Source organism: Drosophila melanogaster, chromosome 2R (genome assembly GCF_000001215.4).
Source record: "Drosophila melanogaster chromosome 2R".
Lineage (NCBI taxonomy): Eukaryota > Metazoa > Arthropoda > Insecta > Diptera > Drosophilidae > Drosophila > Drosophila melanogaster.
The window spans coordinates 15,920,605-15,947,874 of record NT_033778.4 but is presented as its reverse complement, the minus strand read 5'-3'; the positions used below and the strand labels follow the sequence as shown (position 1 = coordinate 15,947,874).

The 27,270-nt window shown below is 45.6% G+C and overlaps 9 protein-coding genes and 1 non-coding gene across 32 annotated transcripts in view; 6 read left to right on the top strand and 4 right to left on the bottom strand.

Annotated features, from left to right (window-relative positions):
- The window catches only part of Strn-Mlck (Stretchin-Mlck), a 42,566-nt gene extending 41,624 nt beyond the window's left edge, over positions 1-942 (top strand). For all 8 annotated transcript variants that reach the window (NM_166129.3, NM_001274090.1, NM_001202026.2 and 5 more), the window contains one exon: positions 269-942. In NM_166129.3, coding sequence (NP_725510.2) covers positions 269-391 — 123 coding nt within the window. In that variant the 3' untranslated portion in view covers positions 392-942. The remainder of the gene's footprint in view (positions 1-268) is intronic.
- Cyp4aa1 (Cytochrome P450 4aa1) lies at positions 609-5,011 on the bottom strand. The gene is made up of 4 exons (NM_137223.3): positions 4,792-5,011; positions 2,440-2,623; positions 1,989-2,372; positions 609-1,928 (listed from the first exon to the last, which is right to left on the bottom strand). Exons 1-4 carry the CDS (start codon positions 4,807-4,809, stop codon positions 982-984), a joined length of 1,533 nt encoding a protein of 510 aa, NP_611067.2. The 5' UTR covers positions 4,810-5,011; the 3' UTR covers positions 609-981.
- On the bottom strand, positions 1,929-1,988 carry mir-4919 (mir-4919 stem loop). Its single transcript, NR_048119.1, has one exon. It is a non-coding gene; the product is annotated as a mir-4919 precursor RNA (primary transcript).
- On the bottom strand, positions 3,308-3,847 carry COX6AL (Cytochrome c oxidase subunit 6A-like). The gene has a single exon (NM_166124.4). It carries the CDS (start codon positions 3,759-3,761, stop codon positions 3,477-3,479), a length of 285 nt encoding a protein of 94 aa, NP_725504.1. The 5' UTR covers positions 3,762-3,847; the 3' UTR covers positions 3,308-3,476.
- Positions 5,012-6,391: 1,380 nt separating the features above from the next.
- CG8299 (uncharacterized protein) lies at positions 6,392-7,265 on the top strand (the record flags this gene model as incomplete). Its single annotated transcript, NM_137222.2, has 1 exon — positions 6,392-7,265. One exon carries the CDS (start codon positions 6,392-6,394, stop codon positions 7,172-7,174), a length of 783 nt encoding a protein of 260 aa, NP_611066.1. The 3' UTR covers positions 7,175-7,265.
- Positions 7,266-7,801: 536 nt separating this feature from the next.
- On the top strand, positions 7,802-11,982 carry Mlf (Myelodysplasia/myeloid leukemia factor). Of its 8 annotated transcripts, NM_001169693.1 has the most exons (6): positions 7,802-7,965; positions 8,618-8,838; positions 8,897-9,428; positions 9,996-10,196; positions 10,549-10,854; positions 11,295-11,982. In NM_001169693.1, exons 1-5 carry the CDS (start codon positions 7,910-7,912, stop codon positions 10,586-10,588), a joined length of 1,050 nt encoding a protein of 349 aa, NP_001163164.1. In that variant the 5' UTR covers positions 7,802-7,909; the 3' UTR covers positions 10,589-10,854; positions 11,295-11,982. The 8 variants fall into 8 exon arrangements, with proteins under 8 accessions (NP_001163164.1, NP_995847.1, NP_725502.1 ...); NM_206125.2 differs by lacking the exon at positions 10,549-10,854; NM_166123.4 differs by lacking the exons at positions 9,996-10,196; positions 10,549-10,854 and adding an exon at positions 9,608-9,760 and having other exon boundaries at positions 11,292-11,982.
- Positions 11,937-13,050, bottom strand: bug (bunker gear). The gene is made up of 2 exons (NM_137221.3): positions 12,952-13,050; positions 11,937-12,894 (listed from the first exon to the last, which is right to left on the bottom strand). The coding sequence occupies exons 1-2, from the start codon at positions 12,977-12,979 to the stop codon at positions 12,035-12,037; spliced, it is 888 nt and encodes a 295-aa protein (NP_611065.1). The 5' UTR covers positions 12,980-13,050; the 3' UTR covers positions 11,937-12,034.
- Diap2 (Death-associated inhibitor of apoptosis 2) lies at positions 13,050-15,705 on the top strand. Of its 2 annotated transcripts, NM_176182.2 has the most exons (4): positions 13,050-13,077; positions 13,295-13,676; positions 14,056-15,091; positions 15,155-15,705. In NM_176182.2, exons 2-4 carry the CDS (start codon positions 13,305-13,307, stop codon positions 15,241-15,243), a joined length of 1,497 nt encoding a protein of 498 aa, NP_788362.1. In that variant the 5' UTR covers positions 13,050-13,077; positions 13,295-13,304; the 3' UTR covers positions 15,244-15,705. The 2 variants fall into 2 exon arrangements, with proteins under 2 accessions (NP_788362.1, NP_477127.1); NM_057779.5 differs by lacking the exon at positions 13,050-13,077 and having other exon boundaries at positions 13,158-13,676.
- A 234-nt stretch (positions 15,706-15,939) lies between these two features.
- Positions 15,940-24,835, top strand: bdg (bedraggled). Of its 4 annotated transcripts, none has more exons than NM_001299540.1 (8): positions 15,940-16,138; positions 20,251-21,130; positions 21,194-22,380; positions 22,447-22,611; positions 22,674-22,953; positions 23,012-23,796; positions 23,866-24,101; positions 24,164-24,835. In NM_001299540.1, the coding sequence occupies exons 2-8, from the start codon at positions 20,320-20,322 to the stop codon at positions 24,690-24,692; spliced, it is 3,993 nt and encodes a 1,330-aa protein (NP_001286469.1). In that variant the 5' UTR covers positions 15,940-16,138; positions 20,251-20,319; the 3' UTR covers positions 24,693-24,835. The 4 variants fall into 4 exon arrangements, with proteins under 4 accessions (NP_001286469.1, NP_611064.2, NP_788361.1 ...); NM_137220.3 differs by having other exon boundaries at positions 22,444-22,611; NM_176181.2 differs by having other exon boundaries at positions 15,940-16,351; positions 22,444-22,611.
- A 921-nt stretch (positions 24,836-25,756) lies between these two features.
- The window catches only part of sli (slit), a 52,624-nt gene continuing 51,110 nt past the window's right edge, over positions 25,757-27,270 (top strand). For all 5 annotated transcript variants that reach the window (NM_001103863.3, NM_057380.4, NM_057379.4 and 2 more), the window contains exon 1: positions 25,757-26,236. The gene's annotated coding sequence lies outside the window, so the exon portion shown is untranslated. The remainder of the gene's footprint in view (positions 26,237-27,270) is intronic.

The window sequence follows — 27,270 nt, the reverse complement described above, 5'->3', positions numbered from 1 at the left end:
TGCTTAACTAAAACCAACTGATTTTAACTTTCTAATCAAACGATCTCTATAAATTTAACTTTACTTAAGCTCACCTACAAGCTACCTAAAATAACACATATTTAAACAATTAATCTAAGGTTATATTTGCATGATAGGATAACCAAAGTCTTGCAAAATAAAACCTAACTGTCCATATATGATCATAAATATGACATTAAGATCCGTTTAGGGTTTGCTCTTGAAATCAAACGTATGACTAACCGCCTGATTGTTTTCCACTTTGCAGCAGAGGAGCCGGGAAGGAGCGGTAGAGGCGCACCCAGTGTATCCGGCAAAGGCAAGTCACCCCAGGTGCGTTCCATGCCCAGCTCTCCGCTGCCTCAGCGATCCGCTACGCCGACGCGGCTGATGAGCCAACGTGTCCGTGAGGCGGCCGAGCGTCTTGCCCAACAGCACACGGTGGCCAGTGCTCAGCGGCATTTGGGCAATGGGAGAGGCACTGGCACTGGCAATGGAAATGGCAATAGCAATAGTAATGGCAATGGTAATGGGAACACCGCGGAGACGAATCGCGAATCACGCGCGCGACGTCTCATCAACCGATTCAATAGCGAAACGCAGCATATCACGTCCTAGTTTAAGTCGGTTAAATGCCGACGAGCATAACTTTATTACAGATAAAGCAGATATAGCATTGTTTAAGTAAAAAATATATATATATACCCCAGAGAAACTTTACGAAACACTCGAATATGAATGCGACTGCGGATCAGCATCCCACCCACCCACACACACACGTCTACCCACTCACAGTAGGATATATGTATGTATGTCTGCATTCAAGCGGATGCACTCCCTCCGTTCAGAGGGAACTGTACTTAGGCTAGAGGAAGCTAAGTGTTTAAATTATTGTATCGATTTATATACATATTTACCATACTAATTAAAGTTAATGTAACGAAAACGCAGGATCAGTAATCTTATTTAGTTCAATGGTAATCAATGTGCGATTAGCGGATGATCGCGCTCCTTGAGTCGCACCCACAGTCCGCCGGAGGCTCTCAGCGTAATCCGGAAGGTGGCCGCAATGGTTGTCTTTCCGGTTACAGGAAGCAGCTGGTAGCTACGCAGCAGGCGCGACACTATGGTCTTGATCTCCATGATGGCGAATCGATTGCCAATGCAATATCTCGGTCCAGCGCTGAAGGGTAAAAAGGCGTAGGGATGACGGTTCTCGGAGTTCTCGGGCGAAAATCGCTCCGGCTGGAACTTTTCCGGATCGGGATAAATGTGGGCAAGACGATGGGTGGCATAGGGGCAAATGAAAACGTTGCTGCCGGCGGGCAATGTGTGCTTTGCCAGGCGAACCTCTTCGCCCAGTTTACGAGCAATAAGCGGGACACTGGGATACAGACGCAGTGCCTCCTTGATGCACATCTCCATGTAACGCATCTCGTGCAGATCCGTCATCGTGGGAGCTCTATTACTGTCCTCGAATATGGTCGCCAGCTCCAGGACACAGCGATCCTGGCACTCGGGATTCTGTGTCAGCAGAAAGAGAGTGAAAGCCACGGCGGCACCCACCGAATCCTGGCCAGCCAGCATAAAGGTACAGGCCTCGTTGACGATATCCTCCTCGGTGAAGTCCCGATTGCTCTCGGAGATCTCGATCATGTGGTCGAGCAGACACTTTCGCTCGCTATTGCCATTATTATTGTTCTGGATTTGGCGACGTCTCTGGATCATTTTGCGTGTGAAGTCATTGAGGCGCTTCTTCTGGTTAAGCTCATCGTTGGCCATCTTGGTCCAGTGGTAGATCCCGTCCAGCAGCAGCCAGGGTTGCGTAAACCGCGCGGGCATCATGATCTTGCCCTGGCGGAACGGCGAGTCCTCCATCATGGCCACATCCTGACCTCTTTTCTTGATCGGCACACCCAAAACGGCCTCTGCAAGTCGTTCAGGGATTAAGTGAGAAATTATAGCTTGCTAATCCCCTAGAGACTCACCATTTAGTATGTCCAGTACACAGTTGTTCACGTACTTGGCAATATTTATCTCCGTTCCCACGGCTTCGGCATCCAGATTCTCGTACAACGATTGCGAGGCATCCACAAAGGTGTCGATGAACTTCTCCAGCAGATTGTGATGAAACGCTGGCTGGATGAGCCGTCGATGATTGCTCCACTTGGAACCACTGCTGGTTATCAGCCCATCACCCAGGAAATTGTGCATCAGTCGGTAGAAGAAGACCTTGTTGGTGTGCTTCTTCGAGGAGAGTATCACCTGCAGATCCTCCGGCTCCAGGACAGCAAAGAAGGGAAAGAGCAGCACCCAGATCCGCACCAGAGATCCATATAGATCGAAGGCCTTGCCGGCACATCTGCGCATCACTGTGAAATGGGATTCAATTTAACTTAAAAGGTATCTTTCACGAAAAGGTTTCTTCAAGGATCTTACAGTCCTTATCCGTGACCAGCATGCAGTTGCCCAGAAATGGCAGCGATGGCGGACCCGTGAGTCTCAGCGAGAGGAGAACCGATCTCAAGTACGTGTTCAGGGTGGCGTAGAATGTGTAGATGCTCAGGCTGATCACCAGGAGGATCAGAATGGAGCATAGCTCCAAATTGGTGGTGCGCTCCAGCTGTGGGGGCGAAAGCAAACGTAAATGCATTGGGTCAAGTCGCGTGGATAATTGCCCGCTTAGGTCAATATTTGGTTTGCTATCGAGAACGCCGAGCTCTTGAACGCACTTCATCAGCTACGCACTGCGCTCACTGGAGTCTAATTAACTGAGGAATCTTGGAGCACTTAGGCATTCGAACTTGGATGCGAGCACTTGCCCTTGCCGCGTGTCGCAAGTTTTCGGCAAACACACGTTATCGTAATCGCAACGAAAGTATAAGTTATGTATCTAACTGCGGTGTGAATTGCTTGGGCCAACATGGCGTATGGGCGATGCTATAAGTACGTGTGTGTGTATCCATAAGATCGATTAAAGCACCACACCGTTCATGTGTACGTGTTGCTTTGCTTTGGTTTTTTTTTCTTTATTTTTGGGCCATTCGCGTCGATGTTTCGTGGTGCAACAGGTTACACGATGAGCACAAAACATGACAAATGATGATGATCACCGGACAAAAATCCAGGGACAGCCTTTTGTTGCCCACACTTCCCACACCTGTCGTCGCCCCACACCCTTGCACCACTAACCCCCCCCCCCCCCCAAAAAAAAACCCCTTTGTTTGGTTCTGGACGAGAGTGAGAGCCCCAACACCATTAGCCAAATGCGATTGGTTTCAGGGCCAAGTGAAACCACCGGTTGGTTAACTGACTCAGATCTCAATGATTAATTTATTACGGACAAGGAATCGGCAAACGATCGCAGTTGGTCATCATAAAGTTTATCCAAAAATCTAGGTGGCATTCCATTTAGTGGGAACTTCTTACCATCAGTTCGTAGTAAGCTAAGTTAAAGAGTAAAATAATAGGCGCTTTTAATCCTCCTCAGCCACCTCATCCTCGTAGCCCTCGGGCAGGGCATTCACCTCGGCATTGTGAAACAAACTGCGATTGCCATCTCCCCATGGGAATCGTTTGGTCCGCCGCCTCAGGTACTCGTACTTGGCGAACGGCTCCCGCTCCACGTGCTTGTGTCCGGTGAAGGCGTTTGCGGCGCACAGGACGATGGCCGGTAGGGCCAGCAGGAAGGTGACACGCTTCCACAGACCAGCGGTATTGGCGGGCATATTGCCCATAAGCCGGATATCAAAGATCGGCATGTATCTGCACAATAACTCGACTTATTCTGATGCCTGGCTGGATGGCTAAGCTAGCTTGAATTTGAATACTACGTACTGTAGCGATTTGAATCTGATCCGTAACACCCACGCCTGCTGCCCGAAACTATTGTCGCAATTAGGAACTCTCAAGGGGATCCGAGCCAGCGCCACAAGGTCCAACAACCCGCGTATCTTTGTTTAATCAGCCCAATATTTGACCAGAAACCGCTGAAGCGTCCAGAAGGCTTGCGCTCCGCTCCAAGCGGCTACTTCTATTTTTTTTCCTCTTCATCGAATATTTCTTTCTTAGTTTCGAATGCTTCTTTTTTTTTTTGGGCACGGCATATCCATCCCCATCCAGGCTGCGAGGTGTGCAGAACCCGCGCCGTGTTTGCTCGCCAATTGGCACCTGGCCACTAATAGATATACATCATGATTATTTCCCACTAATTCCATAAGTTATCATAATGGTCTTCCTAAACGAGAGGCTGCTTGTCGAGGCACTAAGACCGCCCAAAATCTAACGATCCATTGAGATTGCGGTTAAAAATGATTCAAATGCAAGCGAAGTTACTAAAATTTGTGAGAGTATATCTAGTTGAAAACTTGAACTTGAAAATGTGGTTTTCATAAAATTATCCAAATTGATGGGTGTGAATTAAAATTAAATTAAAAACTTGCACTTGAATACTCAAAATTCATTGCTCAATTCATTGATAGATAAATGATGATTAAATAATAAGTTATAAACCTAGATCATTTCACTTTAGTATTGGTAATGAAATTTAGGTTTATATATCCTCACTCTTCTTAAAGTAATGTAAATATTTGTTATCCTTTAGGAAATACACCTTATTAAAATAATTATTTTAAATTCTATTAAAATTCTTTTAAAAAACAGAAACGTAATAGCCACCATTTTACATTTTACTTAAACGTTTTTCCTTTTCTTTTTTAAACTTTAGCTGTGAGTAATCCTTTTTATTCATAACGAATTGCGTTTAAATATTTTTATATTTTCTTCACTCACCACTTTTTCCACAAACATTTTAGTCACGTATTTGTATTCCCTTGATATAGTCAATATATTTTGTTTTTATCTTTAATAGCTTCACACAAAAGTCCTTGCCACAAGCACTGTCCAAATCCACACATACACCAAGTTAGTTAGCTCCACTTCGATTTGGGATATATCCGTATTGTGATCTTATTGGCCAGAGTCACATCCGGCGACTGATGAGCTACGAGTGCGGGACCTCCGCCGGTTAGCGTCTATTTATAACCGATTTGGCCCGATCAAGCTCGGCTTGAACGCCGCCGAAAATGATGTACGTGCTAGCTAAGTCGTTGGAGTCCCCGGATACCCGAATCCCCGTATCACCGAATCACCAAATCGCCGAGTCGCCGCGTATCCGCTAGATGCCCGAGTGTATCGAGTATAGGTAGTAATTGCCAACTAGTCGGCACTCGAAGTGCTAAGTAGCTAGAAGTGGATATGGTGCTGGATGCTGGATGCCCCTGCCAAGTGGCATGGCAATCAATTATCCGTTTGGTGCTTGTTTGATGTATCCCTCCTCCGCCACCGCCCACGCTATCCACCTCCTCCATGGAATGGCAGACCCTTTGGGTTGCCAGTGGCACTCAACGATCTGAGCGGTGGGAACGAGGGGGAAGTCAGCTAGAAATCTTCAGACGCGTGCCAGTGGATCGAACTTTGAGCGGATATTCAAATGGCGCAGACGGACCTCTTCACGTTGTTGATTACATCAATCATTTATGTTTACAGTGTAGTCGTCGGATCTTTGCACATTCACATACTGTTGCTTTTAACGTCATCATAAATTCTACAAAATATATTCGGGATTTATTTCCGCGAAATTTTAACCTTTGCTAATCTTCAATTGTTTACTGAACACAAACGAATTACGTTTCTTATTCATTCATTCATCATTCAGTATTCCTAGATGTGTTTAGTCAGTTAAGATCGTTTGAGTTATAGGTTTAGAAATCTTGGAAATTCAATAGCGCATTGGTTACTGATTAAGAGTTATTATCAGTAAGAATATTATTAGTAATTATTATTATGCCAATCAGACCGATTAGACTACCACTTCTTGTACTTTTGCTGCGAGTTCTCGTGCACCACCGATTAATATGGTAAATAAATCTCAGCCTGCTTTTCCAACACCACTTATCTGAAGACACGATTCCATGGAGCACATGGAGATTGAGATTACAGCCATCGACTAGACGCCTTCGTCATTCGGGACGATTAAAGTTCAGTGGCAAATGAAATAGAGTCGATCGATGACTCAACGGATCGCTTTGCTGATAATCCCCATTTGTGTTCTCCTTAGCTGGCCAGTTGACTTTTTGGTCAGTTGACTTTCTGGCCAGTTGGCTTTCTGGCCATTTGGGTCTTTAGAAGACCACCGCCCAGTTTATAATGGATATAAAACGAATTGAGCTGCAAGTCGTATAAACTTTACGATATCATAGCAGAAGTTTATGAAAATCCAAAATACCAATCATGGATGATCGCTAAATTCGCCATTTTGGTGATAAGTGATAAGCTGGCTACTCCAGCCCTATATAAGAGACCTAAATCGAACCACACTTTAAGTTTAACCATGTCGCTACGTTTGGGTTTGTTTCTTTTGGCTGCACTTGGTGTGGTAATTCTCACGGATTCCGCCTCCATAAGCACCCACATTGTTGGTGGCGATCAGGCGGACATCGCTGACTTTCCGTACCAGGTGTCCGTTCGCCTGGAGACCTACATGCTGCTCCACATCTGCGGTGGTAGCATCTATGCACCACGGGTCGTCATCACCGCCGCCCACTGCATCAAGGGACGCTATGCCTCGTACATCCGGATCGTGGCTGGTCAGAACTCGATTGCCGATCTGGAGGAGCAGGGTGTTAAGGTCAGCAAACTGATCCCCCATGCCGGCTACAATAAGAAAACGTATGTGAATGATATCGGTTTGATCATCACTCGCGAGCCATTGGAGTACTCAGCCCTGGTGCAACCCATTGCTGTGGCCCTGGAGGCACCGCCGTCGGGTGCCCAGGCCGTTGTAAGTGGTTGGGGCAAGCGGGCTGAAGATGATGAAGCTCTGCCCGCCATGCTGCGCGCCGTTGAGCTGCAGATCATCGAGAAGAGCACCTGCGGTGCCCAGTATCTGACCAAGGACTACACGGTGACCGATGAGATGCTCTGCGCCGGCTATCTGGAGGGCGGCAAGGACACCTGCAACGGCGATTCCGGTGGACCCTTGGCCGTGGACGGAGTCCTGGTGGGTGTGGTGTCCTGGGGCGTGGGTTGCGGCAGGGAAGGATTCCCGGGTGTCTACACCAGCGTCAATTCCCATATCGATTGGATCGAAGAGCAGGCGGAGGCGTATCTCTAAAAATGTGGATAGCTTCACAAGCACAACGCGAACAAATAAATCGAACAAATTATTATTTTACCACAATAATAAATATGAAATGAGCATTTAGAAAACATGGTTTATAATATATTTACAAATTAATATACGGTGTTTAACTCTTCATTTCAACTGGTTTTCCTAATCAAAAACCTTTTTTATCTGACCATTACATTGGAATCTATAAGCCATTCTCGACGATTTATATAAAAATAAAATTATTACCCAATTGGCATAGGTGAAGGCAATTTATCTTGAGGAAGGGAAAAAGTACAATGTAACTAACCATAAATTTTATACTTTACAAAATCGTTTGATTGCATCATTTTAGAATAACTCAATGCAGAAATTAAAATTATAAAATATGTAAATGTGGCTTGAAGTATCATTATTATTTATTTGTGACATTTATATTTGACTTGATGCAATCAAATAATATCCACAATATTAGAAATTTACCGTTTGCAGATAGTTTAACGTATTCGAGTAAGATTACATTTGTTTAAATCTTAAAAATTTAAAATAATTAGGAAGATTTTGTTTTTAAATATTAACGGCTTCTGGTATTTTTTAGAGCTAGTATATACTTTCGTGGTAGACGTCGCTGGTATTTAAGCCAGTAAGATTCAGCCACACTGACAAAGAAAATATTCGTGAAAATTCTGCATACGGAAAGAAGAAAATTCGAGCAACAGAAAGCCAACACAATCCACAAAAATGTCTTTATTCGGAGCGTTGATGGGTGATTTCGACGACGATCTCGGCCTTATGAAGTAAGTACCAAATGGCGCAAAAAAAAACTAAATAAATGCGGCTCGCCCCGCAGAAGCCCCATATATTTCCATACGTGTGCAGCTAACGAAGCCCTCTTGGGGCGTGGAAAAACAGCCAAATAATCGCAAAACAAGGTGTAAATCATTAATTGGCCCATAGGCACACAATTAGGCCAATTAAACATATTTACGTGCCCAAAAATTAGCAATAAATAGCGTGCCAAAATTAACAGTAACCATCGGAGTGTGCGTGTGTGTGTGTGCGCAGCATGCGTGAAGTGAAGACGTAATAATCGATAATTTGAATCGAGCGACCGCAGGGAAATGGAATTGGGGAAAATGCACTAGCAGGCGTTATTTCAAAGGTTTCGCCCTGTCACTGGGACTTTTGATAAGGCCCAACCGCAAAGTGACCCATGTAAAGGCAGGCTATCAGACCCTATTTTATGTATATACGTAGGCTACGCTGCCTTTATCACTATACTGCGATATTTGGCCACAAGTCATTTAGTTTGGCTTTGTTTAAAACTTAATTTCGGCTCAGTTTAAAATGAAACAAAAACGTAAAAGCAAATCAAACCGTTCACAAATGGAGCTCCAGTAACTCGCACATCAGTCAAGTATCACTAAGTTACTCATCTTTCGTTTGCAGCAACCACATGAACCACACTATGAACGCGATGAACATGCAGATGCGCTCGATGAATCGCCTGATGAACAGCTTTATGCCCGATCCCTTCATGCAGGTCTCGCCCTTTGACCAGGGATTCCAGCAGAACGCTCTCATGGAGCGTCCGCAGATGCCGGCCATGCCAGCCATGGGCCTCTTCGGCATGCCCATGATGCCAAACTTTAATCGCCTGTTGAACGCTGGTGAGTATTCAATGGTCTTTCGCCGTTAAGAGCACCATACAAAACCATTGTATTTCAGATATTGGTGGCAATTCAGGCGCATCCTTCTGCCAGAGCACCGTGATGACCATGTCATCGGGTCCCGATGGGCGTCCTCAGATCTACCAGGCCAGCACTAGTACCAAAACAGGACCGGGAGGCGTTCGTGAGACCCGCAGGACGGTGCAGGACTCGCGCACTGGGGTGAAGAAGATGGCCATTGGTCATCACATCGGCGAGCGGGCACACATTATTGAGAAAGAGCAGGACATGCGCTCAGGACAACTGGAGGAGCGCCAGGAGTTCATTAATCTGGAGGAGGGAGAAGCCGAGCAGTTTGACAGGGAGTTTACATCGCGCGCTAGTCGCGGAGCGGTGCAGTCAAGACATCATGCTGGTGGCATGCAGGCCATCATGCCCGCCCGTCCAGCGGCACACACCTCGACGTTGACCATTGAGCCAGTGGAGGACGACGACGACGATGATGATGACTGTGTAATCCAGGAGCAGCAACCGGTTCGCTCCTCCGCGGGCCGCCATTATTCCAGTGCGCCAACGGCACCGCAGAACAGGTGAGTGAGAAGGGATTAACGTCACATCTACACCCGAATCCCTGTTCCGTGCGCGTGATTGTGTAGGATTAGCCGACTAGCATTTGCTGAAGCCCGCCCGATCCGAAGATTCCCCCAACTAACCACACCTCCTCCTCACACAACTGTTGCTAAATTGAAACGTTTGTATTTACTTGCAGATATAATTACTAAATCTAAAGTCAATACAGTATATTTTACTAACTATCCGATAAAACAGAAACAGAATTGCATACTATAAATTTCTGCTAATTACATTCCCAACTGCGTTCAAACGAAACGAATATCGAATCGAAATCATAGAATGCACAGAGGTAGGCGGCAACTTAAGCTCTCAACATCTTTCGTTTGTTCAGTTTTCGTTTTGCCCACGACTTATTTCGTTCGCCATGATCTCTCACCCACTCACGACGTACAAATGCTTCGCGTTGAATGAACTGGATCGCCAACTAGCATAGTCCCAGACCCCCAAAAGTATTGTTGTAATCTTTTTCAACTTTTCTTCGACTCGATTCCATACTACGACAACTACCTACGACATCGACGCAGTGGCAACATTGCAACAGCAGCAGCACCAACACCAACATCCTCGCCAACAACCTACGATACAAGCAACGGAAACAACAATAACTACGTGAGCTCTCGTCGTTCGTACCTGCGAAATGGGCATGGGCATAGCCTGGCCACGCCGCGCCGCCCACTAAGGACACCCCCATCCTCGCCGCTGGCTACGGTGTCCACTTCTCCAAGGTTTGTTCAGTTGGGATCGGCAGGAGCCGGCAATACGGGATTAACCTAGTTACATAGACTATGTCAGCTTCGAACCTCATTTCTATCTGCTTGTATAGTCCTAACCGAAAAACGTCTTCGGACAGCCGAAGTTTGATGCCGGGGTTTTGTGGTCCGACAAATGGTTGACAACGCTTTTGTAACAACAACGTTAATGATTTATTGAAACCAATACTGCTTATTCTTTTCGAACTCGACTTCATGGGTAGCAACGATCTTGATCTTCTAATATACCATTTACCCAAGTGTATTAACGACATATCGCTCTCTCTTCTCTTCTCCATCAACATTTTGTACTTTCCAAATCATGCAGAGATTGGCGTATTTATAATTCGCGGTACCACCGCAAGTAGAGCGGATACAGTACCAAATACATAAAATGAAACCTATGCTAATCCAGATAAATATCATAAGTAATAAAGTCAACAACGAGAAACACTCGACATTCGGCTGTCTTCGACGTAACTACATGCACTCTACTAACCGAAGGCGCCACCAACGCTACGATCCGCTCAGCTCAGCTCCGCTTCATCGCCACAAGTACTTCGAACTTCGAACAGCAGCAACACCACATCTACGTGCCGTGCCGGCAGCTCAAGACTATGGCCGCAAGCTACGTGTAAGGCCGCACCTTCCCATACACATCTAACTCTCTGTCTGCATACTCGCATTTTGACCCGCCCGAAAGAGCATCGCCTGCCTATCCGTATAGCATGTAGACCGCAATCTGCGAGAGCCACACTCGACGATATACCACCACACTACGCGACGCCCAATTGGCCATCGACGATAATCAAAATTTGAACTATGTTGCTGCTGCTGTTGCTGCGCCACCACTGAACGACATAATGCGCGAATCCTACGAATCCATCACTCGCTTGCCCACATCATCCATTAATGCTCCCTTTGACCTTCTCTTCCTGTTAATAAATTTTCACTTGCGTTCGAATTGGCCTGTGTACGAATGATTATTATGTATACCTTTTGTTTTGTATTGTGCCTTATTCTAATTAATCGTTTCTGTTAATTAATGAACATTTGTTTCTGCTCCGCCAGCAGCATACATCCACATCCCTATGCCGCCAATCCGAGGCGCCAACAACGTGCCGTAAAACATTTTCACACGGAGGACGAAGCGGCCAGCTCCTACAAGGCGGTCAAGCGCGGCAAGAAGAAGTAGTAGAAACGTGATCATCTGTATGCCAACATCTTCCGCATCGCACACTCAAAAACACTAGGAAGCAAAGCGTTGGGTTCTGTTCCATAGCAGGAAAACCAATTCAAATATTTTTTAACAAACACAATTCTTTACCAGTTCTGTCTTATCCTGCGTGAGTCGACCAGAATGCAACACTAAAAAATGTACAACTTCAAGATGCTATTGATGTGCACGCAGGATACAGAACAACTTGCTTAAATTTACTTAAAACAAATGTGACTATTCAACGCCGAAATCATTACAACACACACTCTCAGACCTAATCGAAAAATTCAATGAAAGTAATGGAATATATATGAAATCGTAATTATAAGTTTGAATTATTTGATTAATTCTCAAGTTTTTAGATTTTGTTAGCCACTAAGCTTTAAATTATGGATGCCAGTTAGCGTGCAAATGAACACAATTGATTTGAAGGCTCCGAACGATAGAAAACAACAATTACCAATTCCCCAAATACATGTAATTCGTAAGGCCTAAGTAAATGTTAACGTGAATTTAATTAAATGGTAATTACATTATAATAGTAAATCCAGTGTTCTACTTATGCGACTTATAGAGAATTAAACGTATTAACTAACTAGTCCACCATCTCCATTTGCGTCTCCTCGGATTCCCGCCAAATGCGCTGCACCATCTCTACCAGCTGCTTCCAGAGCGCCGTCTTACGCAGGAAGTTGGCAAGGCAGACGAGAATAAAGGCCCAAGCCAGGCCCAAATAGTAATCCGTCTGCACAATGGGTTTATTAGACAGCGGCTCCATCTCTGCGCGAGTGAGGATGATCGGATCAATGGCCTGCGGATTCACAGTCTTCATATTGGTGTGACTCATTATGAAACTGGCAAAGCTGCTCTTTGTGTCCTTCCACCCGGGCTCGAATTTGATTAGCGGCCTGCCCTGGTGGAATAGCATCAGTGTGGGCAGCGAAACGATGCCGAATTCTGCATTGAAACGACCAAACTCATAGGCATCCACATAGGCGATGGGTAGCGTGGGAAAGTAATGGGGCAGCACGTTGACCATCGAAGCCACACGAGCGCACTCCAAGCTGGATGCGGTGCAGAAATGGACAAGTACACAGTTGCCCGGCTCGTGGCGCTTGGTGGCATTGCCCATGGGCTTAAGCAGATTCACTATATCCTTGGCACTGCGCATTATCAGCAGTTCCGGCTCGGATGCTGTCTCATTCTCGATATCCCGCTGCAGGCACTTCATCATAATAGGTGGCTTTCGAACCGGAGGCAGCTGGTTTAGGTGCATGATGTGCTCGTCATCCGGGGCACATGTGTGTCGCTCCTTCAGCAAGGTTTCGAAGCTATAATGGCACTGGCCCCGCGAAACTCCCAGGGAATACACCGTCAAATTTGAGAAGAGCCCGAAATACTGGAGGGCACTTAGTAATCCGGAGAGTTCCGCCTGGCCCTGCGCGGCGCAGAGCACTGTGGAAGTGGTATAATGTTACTGATTGAAGAACTCGATATAAATAAATAACGTACAAAATACAAACAAGAGATTTTGGTTCATTATATCGTTGGTTGGACAGCTGTTGAAATAGTTGGCTGTTATATGGCACTCGTGAAATACCTGGAAACTTCTTAGGTTTGGATATACCGAATAGCAAGGTAAACTGCTTGACCTTGTTTTTGTAAGCAGTGCCCATTAAGTTGGTATTTCATCGATGAAACATTGACGATGTATCGAAAAACATCGATGCTTATTTTTACATCGCTACAATAAGTTTATATTTTTACCTTACCTTATTTTCATTTTCGTCTGCGCTCGCTGGTGATTCCCTTGGTGGCATTACATCATTGGTGGATCCATTCGGATCCAATTTAGAAGCGCCACGATGACGGAGCTGGGCATGGAGCTGGAGAGCGTTCGCCTGGCGACATTTGGGGAATGGCCCCTGAATGCCCCAGTTTCCGCGGAGGATCTGGTCGCCAATGGTTTCTTTGCCACGGGAAACTGGCTGGAGGCCGAGTGCCATTTCTGCCACGTGCGCATCGACCGCTGGGAATACGGCGATCAAGTGGCGGAGCGCCATCGCCGCTCCTCGCCCATCTGCTCCATGGTTCTGGCTCCCAATCACTGCGGCAATGTTCCCAGGAGCCAGGAGAGCGACAACGAGGGAAACAGCGTAGTGGACAGCCCGGAGTCCTGCTCTTGTCCCGATCTCTTGTTGGAGGCCAATCGCTTGGTAACTTTCAAGGACTGGCCGGTGAGTACCCTGAGCTGGTGTCGCTCGCTTCTGGTGATTCACCATAGCGGGTCATTGTAATCACTATAGTTTCAGTTTCAAGCTCACTATAAGTGCATATGTAAGTATGATTGCGTAGTTAAAAAGTAGCGTAAATGAGGCCAGGAAAATCCCGGTCGAAAGTATCAATGATATTTTTGTATACAAACAAGAAATGTCTTGTTAGCTGCCTCAATTCAGCTGAATGTTGATTGATAATCCTACGAAATTAAGCTTTAATTAAGATATACAAAAATCATTATGAACTTCAAATGAAGTTATTGTATACTGTATAATTTCAAATATTTTTAATGACTGAATAAGATAGTTTAACTTTAGCCCAAAACGTCTTCCTTTGTAGAATCCCAACATCACGCCGCAGGCTCTGGCAAAGGCAGGTTTCTACTACCTGAACCGTCTGGATCACGTGAAGTGTGTTTGGTGCAACGGAGTGATTGCCAAGTGGGAGAAGAACGACAATGCCTTTGAAGAGCACAAGCGCTTTTTTCCCCAATGTCCTCGTGTGCAAATGGGCCCCCTTATAGAGTTTGCCACCGGGAAGAACCTGGATGAGCTGGGCATCCAGCCCACCACTCTGCCACTGCGTCCCAAGTACGCCTGCGTGGACGCCAGATTGAGAACCTTCACCGATTGGCCCATTTCCAATATTCAGCCCGCTTCGGCTTTGGCGCAGGCTGGCCTATATTATCAGAAAATAGGCGACCAGGTGCGCTGTTTCCACTGCAACATTGGATTGCGCTCCTGGCAGAAGGAGGACGAGCCGTGGTTCGAACACGCCAAGTGGTCGCCAAAGTGTCAGTTCGTTTTGCTGGCCAAGGGTCCAGCCTATGTAAGCGAAGTGCTCGCGACAACAGCTGCCAACGCCAGTTCCCAGCCAGCAACTGCTCCGGCTCCAACGCTCCAAGCAGACGTACTGATGGATGAAGCTCCGGCCAAGGAGGCCCTAGCCTTGGGTATCGATGGAGGAGTTGTGCGCAATGCCATCCAGCGCAAGCTCTTGAGTTCCGGCTGCGCTTTCTCTACGTTGGACGAACTATTGCATGACATCTTTGACGATGCGGGCGCAGGAGCTGCACTGGAGGTGCGCGAGCCGCCGGAGCCAAGTGCTCCTTTTATTGAACCATGTCAGGCCACCACCAGCAAGGCAGCATCTGTGCCAATACCGGTGGCCGATTCCATCCCAGCCAAACCACAGGCAGCTGAAGCAGTGGCGAATATATCGAAAATCACAGACGAAATACAAAAGATGTCGGTGGCCACGCCGAACGGAAACCTATCGCTGGAGGAGGAAAACCGCCAGCTAAAGGATGCACGCTTATGCAAGGTATGCTTGGACGAGGAGGTTGGCGTAGTGTTCCTGCCCTGTGGCCACTTGGGTAAGTCGCTGAACTATACCTTGATTGCCTTGAGCTGTAGCTAACTTCCTGTTAACCCGACAGCCACCTGCAATCAGTGCGCCCCCAGTGTAGCCAATTGTCCCATGTGCCGCGCAGACATCAAGGGATTCGTGCGCACGTTCCTTTCGTGAAGTGCATATCGACATCATTTAGAGTTCACCAGCCTAGTTAGCAGTTAAGCAAATCGATTGATTGCACCCACACAAACTACTACAGCGAAGTTCAAATTATCCGGTGATTAGCTAATATAATCGTCTACTAATCGTCTACTAAGTACTTGGCCAACTGCAGCTATTCGTTTTTACATTAGCTACGGTTGTAAGTTGTCGTTACTAACTATCGCATTGTGTCCGAGCGCATCCCTTTTGAACCATACATTATGCACGCTGAAATGACCTTATATAGATGAGCAGCTCTAATTCGCGCTGAAAAGGGTATCAATGCACCGGCACGACCGCAGATCACATGGATTTCTTGTTATAGTACTCTTATTAACACATGTATGTATTTTTGTTGATCATGTTTATAGGCCGCTGATAGTATGGTTTACACACAACTATATGCATTCTCCAATAAATGTATATGTAAATGTTAAAAAATTTGTCTTTTCAATTGCAAAAATTCTTTAAAATAATTTATTTATTTTGCTAAGTTTTAAATCCCAACGGTCTTCAAGTGATGTGCCCCGAGAGATTAGCCTATTAGCTTGCAACAGTCTGATTCCACTGCTCACAACTATCTCGATATCATCGCCATGCACGGTTCGATACTATCGATAGTAGCATCGATGTTTTGACGGCTCTACTCAAAAGTACCAAAATATTGGTATCCAAGCAATCGTTTTCAGCTCTCCGCGTGAAGTCGTGTGCGCTGCTCGTAAGGGAGCTCCATTGAGTTCTGGTCGCGAAAAACTAACAAGCTCCAACGCCAAGAAGTGCAGAAGATAGTGAACAAAATTTAGAAGAACCGAACCGAAGCTACGGGGAATTTTATGTGTGAAATCGAAATTACCAAACGCGCGCTCGTGTGAGTATATTCTGCGAGTATTTCAAAGGAAGAGTTCAAGTGTGTGTGTGTGTGTCTGGTGTTGCTGCTGCATTTTACGGAGTGTGGGCGCTTTATGCTCTTTATAGTGTGGTGTGGCAAGCAGTGGCCATATCCCCCCGCTACACCAGAAAACCCTTACAGTCCGCTACCTTTCCATTTTGGAATCTTCTTCGAAAAACACTTTTTCGTACGGTGAGAAACAAAGCGACGCACGCACACACACGTTCAGCGAGCGTTGCTTATCTAGATTGTAAGAGGGAGGGAGGGGAGAGAGAGCGCGACACGTATCTGAAAATCTCAATCTCACAAGTACACACCGTAATTTCGGTTGTCGAGCGTGCTGCGCATACGCGCTTGGCTTGATACCATTTCTCACATTTTCCATTCGGGTCAGTCGCTGGAAACAGCTGTGGGCTGTCCCCCCACCCCTTACCATTCCCTTCTAAAGAGAATGACCAATCCACCCATTAAGGTATTCCCCAGCGAACCGCAAAAGCCCAATCAGCGTTTATTTTTTATTCGGAATGATTATTCATTTAAAACTCTGGATAACCTGTATGTATGCGTGATGGTGTGTGTTGGCAATGTTTTGCAAATACATACAATTTCAACAGCGCATAAAAAAAAGAAAAACAAAAGCAGGGCGGGCTTTTTACCGTTCTCTTTCTCTTTCTTCCGCCTGCCAGAGGAGAATGCAAAAATAAACAAATAACGAATTCCCGCTATCTGGACTGCGAATGTGTTCAGAATTTCTATATCCATATATGTATGTATCCGTACACAACGTTTGTTTAGCAATTGACCCAGTGCTTCCCTTAAATATTGAACTCAATTGGAGGCGCAGTTACACGCGGTGGGCACTTTATTGACTGCATTACTCATATGCAAGTCCCAAAAGGAGGGGGATCGAATGCGAATGCCGCACCCCGTACTTGCAGCACTTATCTGTCTACGAAGAAATTGCATAAAACGTGCCGATCTCAACGTTTGATGTTTTACAAGAGTAGCTGGCATGGTGGTAGATAGCTGAAGTACAGTGAACTGGCGCTATGCGAGTCTGTGCTTGACCCACAGAAGTTACTGTCAAAACATTGCTTATAGATTTTGATTAATCACTTGTAAAGTTCATTAAACCCATTTAGGCTCATTACAAGTGATTAAGGTTTTAAGTGCCCTTTTAGCTTAACTCATATGCCTAATACATTTTGTACATCATTAAGTCACAAAGCAGTTTAAATTATGTTTTGAGCTACTTTATTAAAGAGAGTAAACCCTGCGTTTTTGTGTAGTTTTTACTAATGCCAGTTACTGTTAGCCGGTTTTCACTGTGCCAGGGCTGCGGCACCTGCACGCATCGCAGATCGAACCGTTGGAAGCCTCGCATCTCGCGATCAGCATAAGTTGCAACCCTAGTCGCTCACTAACATACACACACAGGCAGACATGCTGCTCACGCACAATGGAGCCAGCTTCCCAGTTTGCGCTCTCGTGTGTGTGTGTGTGTGTGTGTGCAAATACGTATGTATGTGCGTGTGGCAGCATTAACTAGTTTTATTTGCCTGGTGAATGTCAATTTCATTGTAATTGCACACTCAGAGTCTCTCCACGAATAGAAAAGGAAAACAAGTTGGCCAGCGGGCAGCGATGTTTGGTGATTAGTGCACCACACCTGGGAGTTGCCATTTTAGCCCCAACATTTGGCGAGGTGACCTTCGCCAGAGTTGCCGATCGATTGTGAGTTGCACTTGCTGTTGCTGCGGCGGCAGCTCTAATTGTTTTGTTTACATTTCTGTGTGCGGTGCGAAAATGCGAGAAATGCCAGAAAACGAGAGCGCCAGCGAAATTTAACGGTACGTGGTTGCCTGCCTATGTACGTTTGCATGTACATATATATAAATGTATCGGTTTGTGTACATATGTGAATTTGCGATCAATGGCGCTGCTTCGCTAAATAATTTGACCTCTGGGCCACCAATTAAAGTGTGGATGCTGCCCATTCTATTACCACCACACCACGCCACACCGCACCATCTGCCCATATCGCATTCGCATATATTACCAAAAGGTATTACCGAAAAGAAGTGCAAGACTGGTTGTGCGCGTGCGCGTGTGTGAGTTTCGGAGATTTTATGGCGGCTACGAAGGTCACGGCTAAGCGTATGCAAAATAAAATCAAAGCTAAACCAGACTCAACAGACTCTGTGATTCAATGAGATCGCAGACCAGCAACTGATAAGGCAAGTTGGCCAAGTCGAAGCTCAGATGCCCTAGTATCTAATAATTTCATTATTATATACACATAGCATTGCACTTGTACTTGATCAGCACATCTACTCTTATAGAATCCTTAAAATTAAAAAAGTTTGCTTAGATGTATAACCGTTATACAGTTAATAAACTGCATAAACTTATGCAAGTTAGGTTTGCCGGTTTCTATGGCAACTATGTGCTGCTTTTGATTGAACACAACATTTCCACATGCAATAAAAAAAACCACCACCGTTTGCCACATTTTATTTGCTATCCTGGCCAGAGGACTACGTTTATTTGGTCCTCGTTATATCGAATCACCGGCTGATACCGCCGACAAGTCGGAAATGTCTTCTTAAATACTAAATAAACTCCATAATACACAAGGGTATTCATACAGGTAAACAAAAAAAAAAAAGCGAATATAAAACAATTTTGACGTGAATCGAGGTAACGTGCCAACGATCTCCCCCCTTTAAGGCCTAGACTCCAGCACTCCCTTTCCGAATTGATTGTTTATATCGTGCCTTAAAAAATTATTAACGGAAGTACATTCACCTGATCAGTTGAATGAACATGAGCTCTGCTCTTTCCTACTGTTTTATTTATTTGCTTTATTTTTTTTTCTACCATTAAACATTTTTTTTCCATATTTTTTCTCGACCATTTGACAGCAGCTGGCGTAGATTGTTTTTTTTTTTTTCATTTTTTATAGACGCGATTCACTCACGTGCAAACAATCGTAAAAACGCCAGAGCACGCGCTTGTTTGCATTTGATTGCATTTTAACGTAGAATGAAAAGTGATCTTCCCACTGACCTGTCCCAATCGGTGGTTCTGATTTGATTGTGGCTTTAACAAACATTTTTCTCGGGCTCGGGTTTCATCTGAAGGAGAGCATTGCCTATCATCGCTGAACGAAACTTGGATTTCCCGAAAAAATAAACAACGTATTTGATTTGACGCAATCTGTGCTTTAATTGGAGCAAGTCTTATCAATTTCGGGGTATAATTTAAATGCTATACAGCTTTGAAGTCCGCTAGATGGTTGGATTACTCATAAAGACAATTTGAATTTGTCTAACTTGAATTTCATTTGAGAATCATCGCTTTTTTTAGCACAATTTTATTGAGTTACTTGTTCGCTAATTATCGTTTTCCGATTCGGTTATTAAGTTGTATACTTTCAACGAAATAACTCGTTTGAATTAGTAAAAGCTAGTTTGGCGGTTTTAGTAGCTGTTTTATTTTTTAACAAACAAAAAACACTAAATTGAGAAATCCGTTCAATCAATCGGTTAATTAAATGCAGATTAGTCATTCTCAAATTAGTCACCATTTAAGGAAATTTCTCAATGTGACACAGTTTTTAAGTGGTTCCTTGTTGCCAATTGGGCAACTTTCACTGTTAAAAGTATTCCTTATGCCTTTTATAATTTACCAGAATATTTCGTTTTATTTTAAACGAATTTAAATTCATATATTAATATATTCTAGTTAAAATTAAAATATGTTAACCTTTTCAAACTTTTACCTGAAAAATGTTTTGCAAATTAACCGGTCGGTTAAAGTGCTGATTTCACCTTCACAGTTTCCTATTTAGTTCTTAATGCAATTAAATTAATCACAACTACACAGCTTTTTTGTAAGATTCAACTTAGTAAGAAAAAAACTATCTAAGCAAAGAGAAAATGAGTTAATTGCCACTTTATACCAACTGTCTACTTTTCTACTTTATTTTTCTCCAGATCCAAAAATTTTTATTCTGCACTTAAGTTTTTTTTATGTGTACCCATTGCAAAATTTTGGTGTTAATAAACACCTATTCGTATCCATTGCAGGAACGACTTTGAAGCTTTTCAACACTGCCGGCAGGACAAATCAGCTGCGACATCCGGCAATGCACCAAGATGAGCAGCAAGGAGCAGCAAGCAGCAGGCCGGGACTTTAAGCGCAATTCAAATGCCTACTCCAGTCTGCCGCCTACAGGAACGGGAGCAGGATGCTCCGGAGCAGCACTGGGATCGGGAACGGGAACTGGCAAAAGAGCTCGCAGCAAACAGCATCAGTTGGAGCATGAGCAGTTTGGACTCTCGAACAGCCTGTCCAGCGAATCGATACGGCAGGCCTGTGCCTACTACGACGACGAGTTGAGCGACGAGGATCTCATCGAGATTCAGCAGACGCCCCAAGCCTTCCACCAGCAGACAAAACAACCCCTCCAGCTGCAGCCAATCAGCTTCAGACTGGGAGATGAGCTGGGCGACGAACGAAGTGCCTTTTGTGGCAGCCAGGAGATGCAGCAGGTGCCATTGAGCACACCGATCAAACAAGCTGCTGAAACGGATGAAGCCCTATGTGTGCTCAGCGAACTGGATGCCATTCTGGATGTCCACGATGTCTCGCAGCTGAATGGCACCTGCTCGAGCGGATCTGTGAATTCCGGAAGTGACGATGACAAGGTAGAGGATTATTTAATGGATCTGGACAACTATCTGGAGGAGATGGATAATGCCTTAAACCGCGAAGATTCACTCATCATTATAGACGGCCACACCAGCTTAAAACGAGAGCCTAGAACTAGAACTTTGCCTTTAAGTAGGAAAAAAAAGTCAAGTAAGAAAAAAAGCGAAGATCAGGAGGCGGCACAAGGTGATTTCCAAAGAGAACATCAATTAAGGAAGACTTTCAGCTGTTCATTAAGGCCTACAAGCCAAATAGGTTGGTAATCTCTTAGCTGATTAAAATATATAAAACAATCAACTAAACTTTTCTTATTTCTAGCTTCCTCTTCCGGATCATTGGAGACTTCCACGGAGCCCGTTATGGACGTTTGGAGGCGACAGTCCATGCGTCGAGCCCTCGAGCAGGAAGACACCAAAGCTACAGTTGCGATGGAAAGAGAGGAAGACGATATACCGACCTTATTGGTGGAGTTGCCACCGAGACGCGATGCGGAAATGCGTCGCTGTTTCTCCCAAGGCGATTGCCAAGCATCGGTAGCGCCTACGGTTGGCTCTCAGATGCTCACAGAGGCGCACATCTTCGACAACCTCCTGCAAACGAACGCACGGGCATCGAGCGAAGAGCCGCGACCCCGGCAGTATGGTCGCCGCTTGGAGGGACCTCCTACTCCAGTTCGCCCCTTGATTCTAGCCCAGAGTCGGCCACAGAGCGCTCCGACGCGCGTGCAGATGAGAGAACCACAGCTGCAGGACACGCCCACGCACCCAATTATGTCCACATGCTCGGAACTCAGCTCGGCGCGCTCGTCACGAATGCCCAGTCCAGTTTCCCTGCCCTCGGACAGCAGCAGCAGCGGAAGCAGCTCTGCTGAACACGATCAGGAACCGGATCCCGTGCAAACCACGACCATGTGCAGTGCCAGCAGTACGACGCCCCTAGAGCCGCTCCACCAATTGCAATTGCTGCTGCGCGAGAAGTGCGGTTTCAACAGTCAATGGCCCCATGCCGGAAGTCGTACTCTTGCACTGATCGGATGCACTTTGGGAGTCTTTAATATGTGCCGATTTGCCGTGCTCACCATTAACTTTGGTGGCAACTTTCTGCTACAGTTTCTTCTGCTCTCGGTTATCTTTGGAATCCCACTTCTTTGGCTGCAAATGTGCTTGGGCGCCAAAATACGTGCTGGTCCCGTTTCCATGTGGAAAATCAGTCCGATATGCGCCGGAGTGGGCATAGCTCTGGTGATGCAGCAGTGCTTCCTGGCCTTGTACTCAACAGTATCGCTGGCCTGGATTTTAGTCTACCTTAGGGACGTATTCCCGACAGCAGCACGCAGTGGATATCGCTGGCAAGAGATGGCATTTCCCTATCGCTATGATGCATCGAATGCAACGGGGAATCTCACGCAAACAGTGGCCGAGTACTTCAACGTGGTGGTGTTGCAGCGACTACATCTGGCCAATCATCCTGATGCCAGTGGAATACGATTCCACGTTAATGATCGGGTAAGTTTCGCCCTCCCCACTATCCCGCTTCTCATCTAACTGACTCACATCCAATTCCTTCAGCAGCTGGCCTTTTATCTGGCCCTTATTTGGGCGGCCGTGTTTCTCATCCTCTGTAAGGGTCTCAAGTCCTTGGGAAAGTTGGCTTACATTATCTACACTCTGCCGTTAGTAGCTCTGGCGGTAGTGACCGCTAAGTTTGTCTATGTCGTGGATCCCAGCAGGATACAGGTAAGTTTGTTACCCGACAACAAAAAACTCTTTAAACTATCGATATTCTGTAATTTTTGTAGAACATCTTTGCTGCCAGCGATTTCGACGACTTTCTGGTGAACTCAAATAGCTGGACGGCAGCCACGCAGGAAACGTTTCTTACTTGGGGTCTCCTAGGCGCCTCCGTAATCGCTATTACGAGCAGAAGTCACACCAATGCCAACAAGGCCGCTTTGAGGAGGGATGCGATTCTCCTGGTATTGTTTACCCTTATCGGATTGGGTTTAATGGCACTGCTAGCGTTGTGTTGTGCACAGATTCTGTGGCAGCATGGATACGTTTATGTGCCAGGATCGTTTGGTGAGTTTTAAATCATGTCTCTTTTTTAGTTTTAAACTAATTCTATTATGCTTTTCAGAGAATCCCGATTGTTACACGTCCATTTACTCGCTGCAATCAAACACCAATCCTTATCTGCTTTCCTATCCGCGCTCGCTGATTCCGCACTACTCCTCGTTCATTGGCGAGACTTACAGGAGGAATCGCACCATGATTCACGTGGAGAGCGGATTCCAGGCACTGCGCTTCATCTCGGAAATCTTTCCGGCCGTGCTCTCGCTGGCCAGTGATAGCATATCGTGGGTTTGGGCTGCAGTGGCCTTTGCAACGTTCGCCGGATTTGGTCTAGCGCAGCTGTGTGTGATGTGGAAACCCATCTCAAGTGCCTTAGGTAATTCCACGAGCTCGGTTTTGTTGAGCTGCGTGACTGGTCTGCTCCTAAGCATTCCATTCGCCACAGAGATGGGCATTTCGATCTTGTACTATGTAGATTTTCTACTGGGCGGCTCCTGGTTCATTCCGATCATCTGGACGGCTCAGATATTTGGCGTGTTTCTAATACGGGGGCGTCCGTACAACGGAGATGATCTGGTAAATGACCTAAGGCTTTGTGGGTCCATGTCGGCATTCTTGGCATTGTCTTGGAACGTTTTGCTGCCCATTGGTCTGATCACATTGTCTGTCGTAGACTATAAGGCTTCGTTGTCGAATCAGTTTTATTATTGGCGTGGAAAGTCATACTTTACGTATTGGTCCAGGAAGATGGGCAGTCTTATCCAAATTGGAGTGCTGTTAGTCATTCCCGTGACTGCTATTATTCAAATCTACCGGTATTTGGCGCACGGGCCACCCGATATCTTGGAGGTGAGTCTATAATAATATTTGCCTTATTATTTGGCACTTTCAATAATATTATTTCCTTTTCTCTTTTAGCGCATTCAACTGCTGTACCGACCGCCCGAGGAGGGAGAGGAACCGCGTCGTCCATCCGCTCGACAAACGGCGTCCCAAAGTCGTCGTAATGCTTTGGGCCAGACCACGGAGGGCGGCCAACACGATGCACAGAACGATGCTCCGCCAAAGTACACACCACCTCCGTCCTACACAACGGCCACTGGAGCCCGCCTTGCCAAGCTTCTGCGCCAGAGCATTCGCCGCAGCGTAAGAAGGTACATAAAAACCATCCCTTAATATAAACAAAAAGTTATTTACGACCAATTTATCGACACAGGGTTCTCGGAGACTCAAGTCGAACGCGACCCGTGCTCTCCCTCGATGCGGAGTCTGCTTCGCCAGCGGCGCCGCCTGATTACCTAACCATACTGACCAATCCGGCTGGCAGTAGTTTCAACGCGGATCCTTCGCCAGCTTCCAGCAGCAGTCCCGAGTCCATAGAGATCGACCAGCGACCCGTTGGCTACTCCCAACGCTCGCAATCGTTGGGCAGGAAACTGCATCGTTCGGGTGCTTCGACACTGGAGAGGCGGCCCTATACGGCGGAGGATGTGGTGACCATACTGCGCTCCTCGGTGCGACATCGCCAGTCGCAGGGAGGCGGAAATTTGGTCACTGCCAGCACCCTGCCTCGCCCCCCAACCGCCGCCATGTCCACGCACTTGGAGGACGCCTCATTCCGATCCATAGAGAATCTTGTGCTGAATGCCGAGCCACCGGACAGAACGCCCGGTGTGGAGCTGGAGCTCGAATTGGAGGCTGGACAGGCGGAGGAGTGCGCGCGAAATAATACATCTGTGATTTAACTGACTAATATCGTACCGTACATAGCGTAACTCTTATGCGATCCACATATCCGCTTGCTTTCTTAGACTTGATTAGCGCTAGTTATCTAAATACGAATATTACCTTGTAGTTATGCGAATAATAACGAAAACAACTAGTTGGTACTCCCAAGTGTGAGCTCTTTTGATCCCTACAACCGGTATTCCCAGTTCGATCCAACCCACCCCATTTAATTCCATTTCACATATATTTTAGGCTTACGGATCGCGCCTGTCTGCACAGTTGCCCTTAAAATTATCCCAACAATGGAGTAGGCCTCCTACGTGCCCAGCTCTCGAGGGTCAGCTATTTAAGGGAATACGTACTTGGGCCCTAAGCCGATTAACAAACGTGACCAGTTGAATAAAAAAAGTGAAAATAAACGGAAGTCCAGGATGGCGTAGCCAACAAAGGCGCCTAATGAGGCGGGCCAGGAAGTTGCTGCATATTTCGATTAAAATGTCACGCCATTTCTTTTGTTTTCTTTGTGACTTGCATATTCCAAAGGGATTGGCCTGCAAAAAAGTTAATCCGCGGAATTTTTAAATCAGCACGAATTGGCGGTTATTATTTTAATATCTGGCAGCGCTGGTTCAAAGAACCAGTTCAAATGGGTTGAGTCTCGGCTAGAACTTTTGTGAAGTTCACACAATAATTGATACCGTTATTTTTACTTATAATTAGTAATTTTAATGCTAGAAATACATAAATAACAATTGAGACCTATATAAAAGCAAGTGATAAGGGTTCTTATACAAGCCAATGTGTGTAGTACAACTACTCTATAATTTGGGATGATAGTTATAAAGTTTTAAATAAATATATATTTTCATGAAAATATTATCAACACTTTAATAATGAACGAGTTTTTGGACCCTTATTAACCATAATATTTGAAATTTAAGTTGGAACAAGAAACTTTTAAACTGTTGGCGAACGCGGTATTTTTTAGGCCCTTCTTGCCGGGTGAGGTTACTCCTGCATCTGGTAACACTGCTCGGCAGCGAAACAGAAACATAAAAAATTCGAACGGCGACGAGAGCGGTCAGACGCACGCATCACTTTCAATCGCGTCGCGTAGAGCGTCCAAAAAGAATTATAGTATAAACCAAGAGTGAAGATTCCGGTGAGCAAAGAATTTGCAATTGCCAAACTTAAGCAAAAACCATAAAGTGTGCATTGGCAATTGAAGTCGCGCGTTCTTAGCCAATCCACATTTGCACGGCCATTTTAAAGCCAAGTTAAGGCCAAAGTTTTCTGCCGCGCCGTCTTCGTAAGTCGCAGGTCGAAAAGTGCTCAAACGAGATTTCCACTTGAAATTCCTGAATTTCGTTTGTCTGCGCGAATCGCATCGAATCGAATTGAAGCACAAATCGCAGCAGCAGAAAAGCGCAAAAGTCGAATTTAAATTCCGTCTGCAAAGTGCCGAAAATTAGTGTCTTTGTTGTGTTAGTGTTTTGTTTCTTTGTCTGTGTGGGTGTTACGATTACGATTGGATTAGCGGTGTTTTCGCCTGATTAAAACGGTAAGTGTCCTTGCGATAATCCTGCGTGCAAAGTTAGTTAGCTGGTGCCAAGTTCGCTCGCCACTCACACACCTCCACCGCCGCCACTCACAACTTATTTTGCTGCAATTTGCTCTAGTGTTTTGTATTAGCATTTTTATGTCCCGCCTCGCCAAAGTTGACAAACAAAAACGTACACACACACACATACACGCACCGACACGTAAGCACACGCACACAAAGGATTTCATTACATTTTGGGTGGGACGTAACGGTAACGTTGAAGTGTAACGTATAACCCTCCCCTCGTTCTATCTCTTTCCCGCCCAAAGCCCCGAATGCTGTGCTACCGAATTTGTTTTCGCCTTCGCTCAGTTCTGTTTTCTCCTGTTTTTATTTATTTTGATGGCGTATTTTGCCATTCCGCTTTGTTCGTATTGCGTATCCTGTCGCCTGCGCTATCCTTCTACAGTCGCATCTGGCTAGAAGGAACTATCGTGTGCCTCAGTCACATGAAAAATATTACACTTACGTAGGTGATTTGATTTTTAAATGTATAAAGTCCCCTTCAAATTGCTAATTGAAAAATATATAAGTTCATGTACATAATCTTATTATGTCATCAATTAGAACCACAACATCTTTGGTTTCCCATTAGTATTTATAGTAACATTTTCTGAGCCCAGGGTATTCTGGTTTCACTGTACATTTTTCGCTGTCAGCTTTTCTTCCTAGTTTCTGCCAGCATTGAAATGAGTTCGCAATAAATATTGCCCAATGTCAAATAAAAGGGCGATGAGCCAGCCTTTTTCCGCCATGGCCCCTTTCCACCTCGGCCTATCTCCTCCATTCGCTCTAATCTCGGGGGACACTAATGCTTTACGACAATTCCTATGCCGTATGCCGCCCAGTACAAACTTAATGCACACATCAATGGCAAATTAGATATACTCCACAGCAAATGTACTAATAACAATCATCGAGTGCGTGTGCGGGCGGGCTTCCGATTCATCCCATACCATACCATACCATACGATACGATACCATCCCGAACC

Excerpts from the sequence above, each read along its gene's own strand:
- bug (NM_137221.3), bottom strand. The coding sequence starts at position 12,979 with ATGAACCAAAATCTCTTGTTTGTATTTT. Across the intron at positions 12,895-12,951 it reads AAATCTCTTGTTTGTATTTT|TGCTCTGCGCCGCGCAGGGC; the intron begins GTACGTTATTTA and ends CCACTTCCACAG.
- Cyp4aa1 (NM_137223.3), bottom strand. Across the intron at positions 2,373-2,439 it reads GCTGGTCACGGATAAGGACT|TGATGCGCAGATGTGCCGGC; the intron begins GTAAGATCCTTG and ends CCCATTTCACAG. Across the intron at positions 1,929-1,988 it reads TGTACTGGACATACTAAATG|AGGCCGTTTTGGGTGTGCCG; the intron begins GTGAGTCTCTAG and ends AACGACTTGCAG.
- Diap2 (NM_176182.2), top strand. The coding sequence starts at position 13,305 with ATGACGGAGCTGGGCATGGAGCTGGAGAGCGTTCGCCTGGCGACATTT. Across the intron at positions 13,677-14,055 it reads TAACTTTCAAGGACTGGCCG|AATCCCAACATCACGCCGCA; the intron begins GTGAGTACCCTG and ends CTTCCTTTGTAG. Across the intron at positions 15,092-15,154 it reads CCTGCCCTGTGGCCACTTGG|CCACCTGCAATCAGTGCGCC; the intron begins GTAAGTCGCTGA and ends TTAACCCGACAG.
- bdg (NM_137220.3), top strand. The coding sequence starts at position 20,320 with ATGAGCAGCAAGGAGCAGCAAGCAGCAGGCCGGGACTTTAAGCGCAAT. Across the intron at positions 22,954-23,011 it reads TTATGTGCCAGGATCGTTTG|AGAATCCCGATTGTTACACG; the intron begins GTGAGTTTTAAA and ends TATGCTTTTCAG. Across the intron at positions 23,797-23,865 it reads GGCCACCCGATATCTTGGAG|CGCATTCAACTGCTGTACCG; the intron begins GTGAGTCTATAA and ends TTTCTCTTTTAG.
- Mlf (NM_206125.2), top strand. The coding sequence starts at position 7,910 with ATGTCTTTATTCGGAGCGTTGATGGGTGATTTCGACGACGATCTCGGC. Across the intron at positions 9,429-9,995 it reads CCAACGGCACCGCAGAACAG|TGGCAACATTGCAACAGCAG; the intron begins GTGAGTGAGAAG and ends ACATCGACGCAG. Across the intron at positions 10,197-11,294 it reads ACGGTGTCCACTTCTCCAAG|CATACATCCACATCCCTATG; the intron begins GTTTGTTCAGTT and ends CTCCGCCAGCAG.
- COX6AL (NM_166124.4), bottom strand. The coding sequence starts at position 3,761 with ATGCCGATCTTTGATATCCGGCTTATGGGCAATATGCCCGCCAATACC.